The sequence below is a fragment of the Loa loa genome, assembly GCF_000183805.2.
Source record: "Loa loa unplaced genomic scaffold supercont3.270, whole genome shotgun sequence".
Taxonomy (NCBI): domain Eukaryota; kingdom Metazoa; phylum Nematoda; class Chromadorea; order Rhabditida; family Onchocercidae; genus Loa; species Loa loa.
The window spans coordinates 51,414-53,595 of NW_018108450.1; the positions used below are offsets into that span (position 1 = coordinate 51,414).

The 2,182-nt window shown below is 30.5% G+C and overlaps 1 protein-coding gene across 1 annotated transcript in view; it reads right to left on the reverse strand.

Moving 5' to 3' along the window:
- LOAG_18351 (CBR-PAN-1 protein) overlaps positions 1-1,501 on the reverse strand; it is a gene marked incomplete at its 5' end in the record, with an annotated part of 5,618 nt that extends 4,117 nt beyond the window's left edge. Inside the window, 3 exons of the mRNA XM_020451012.1 lie at positions 474-675; positions 1,152-1,358; positions 1,463-1,501. Coding sequence (XP_020305247.1) covers positions 474-675; positions 1,152-1,358; positions 1,463-1,501 — 448 coding nt within the window. The remainder of the gene's footprint in view (positions 1-473; positions 676-1,151; positions 1,359-1,462) is intronic.
- Positions 1,502-2,182: the final 681 nt, after the last annotated feature.

Below are 2,182 nucleotides of genomic sequence, written 5' to 3' on the forward strand. Positions count from 1 at the left end.
ATAATAATAATAATAATAATAATAATAGTAATAATAATAATAATAATAATAATAATAATAATAATAATAATAATAATAACAATAATAATAATCTAATATTTTTCATTTCCAAGTGCAATGAAACTAATTTCCTGTACTTCTGAAACAATTATTCCACTCCTTACTCAGATATTCCCATAAATAAACTCAATTTATTTATTAACGTCCTCCTAACACTCAACTGTTTTTACCATAATCAGATAGTATTTTCTAGAAATACTTCGTTATTTTCCCATCTTTCTTCAAATTTACAACAACATTTGATAATAGAGATTTAAACAGCCTAACACTCCAAAGTTTCAAATGCTTTTCAATTCGCCTTTTCCTACAGAACTATAATTTCATGAAAAACTTTACGCCAGATGAACATAATTTACGGGACAAACTCAATTTTGAATAAAAGATTCGAAAACTAATTAGTATTTGAACTGAACCTGCAACAATGGAGCTAATTTTGTTGCCTCCAAGATCAAGTACTTCAAGACGATCCAAATCTTTGAACATAACAGGTTCGATGCGTTTGATAATGTTATTCCGCAACTGCAGCACTTGTAACCTTCGGCCTATTTTACTAAATGCACCGGGCCGAAACAGACTTAATCCTGATCTCTCTATAGATAAAATCCGAGGACGAACCTGAAATCACTCAAAAAATTAAATATAACGTACATTCCAAACAAAAAATAAGATAAGTTAAATCACTCTTGTATTTTTCGAACCGAATGAAAGTTATATGAAGAATTAGCAATAAAAAGGGTCATAACTATACCGTTTAATACCATCTGAATACAAATCCTTAATAACTCTGAATATTGATGCTTCTCACTCTCAAAAATCACCAATAAAACCTATATATGTAAGAATGATAAAGTATGAATCTCCTAAACATATCATTTTACATTTCCATACGCCCCTGATATATTCCAATCACTTAGTAACTTTTTTTGTAATAATAACATTTAGTAAGGTTGTCCGGCTACTGAGTCAATGATTAGAGAGTAACTGTGAAATCTCAAATGACCGAAGTATAAAAAATCCCGAAATTCATATCCGGATGTCATTGGGAAGATTCCATTTGTTGCACAAAATATCTAAATATCTGTGAATGTTACCTGAGCAAACATATCAGCTGGAATAATATTGACTAATGAATCCCAAATCCACAGTTTGGATACCATCGTTTCGTTAAGCGCATTTAAAGCACTGAATACCTGTGGCATTTTTTGCCTTGTACAACCGATCCAAAGACCTTCCCTGCTTGATAATAATGATTCGCGCTCCTGTGAAGATACTGTCTCCGGAAAGCAGTGGCATGCTTCCTGAAAAAGAAATTATTAAATCAAAAATTATTTTTTAGAAAAATTATTAAATTATAATTTCGAGAAATTATTAAATTACACGTTATCAAGAAGGAACAAATAACATTTCCATTTACAAACATTTTCTTAACAACAAGCTTCATCCTCTCATTATCTTAACTATGAAAGCGAACAATTGACACAACTTTTATTAAAGTTTCACTCAAATGATAAATATGGATAATTTGATGTTTCAAATTTCACACGATTTCGAACCAAGGGATTCAAATTTCTGTGATTACAAAAAGAACAAAAGAGAGAAAATTTCAAAAATGAATTAAAAAAAATGCAAGCCAATAATTTTTAAGGCAATAAATTTCAAAGATTTCCGGATATCTTTCAGCAATCTCAATCGCAAGATATCGGTTGTGTAAATAGGTCCATAAAAAGAACCATCATTTCTTCCAATCACAACAAAAAATTGACGGAACATAAAAAATTTATGTTATTAGATAACACCTGGGTGGTCTACTTTTTTAATATGCGAATTAGATACGATCCTTTCATTTTCTTCAGGTTCATCTTTAGCTGTGTGACCAAATTACAGCTTTGGGGCCCATTTTAGTCCCCGTCTATGTATGGTTAACCTAATCAAGTGTATCGTTATAGCTAATCTGTCTTCCATTTTTTTCTTTTTTTATCCAAAAATAACCGAAAATCACGATAGTTGTATCCTAGGCCTTCTGACAACTTGAAAGATTCATAAAACCATCTTTGTTGATAGCTATCAAATAATCCTCGATTTAGCCACTTTACTCATAAACTCGATTTCATGGATTTTAAAA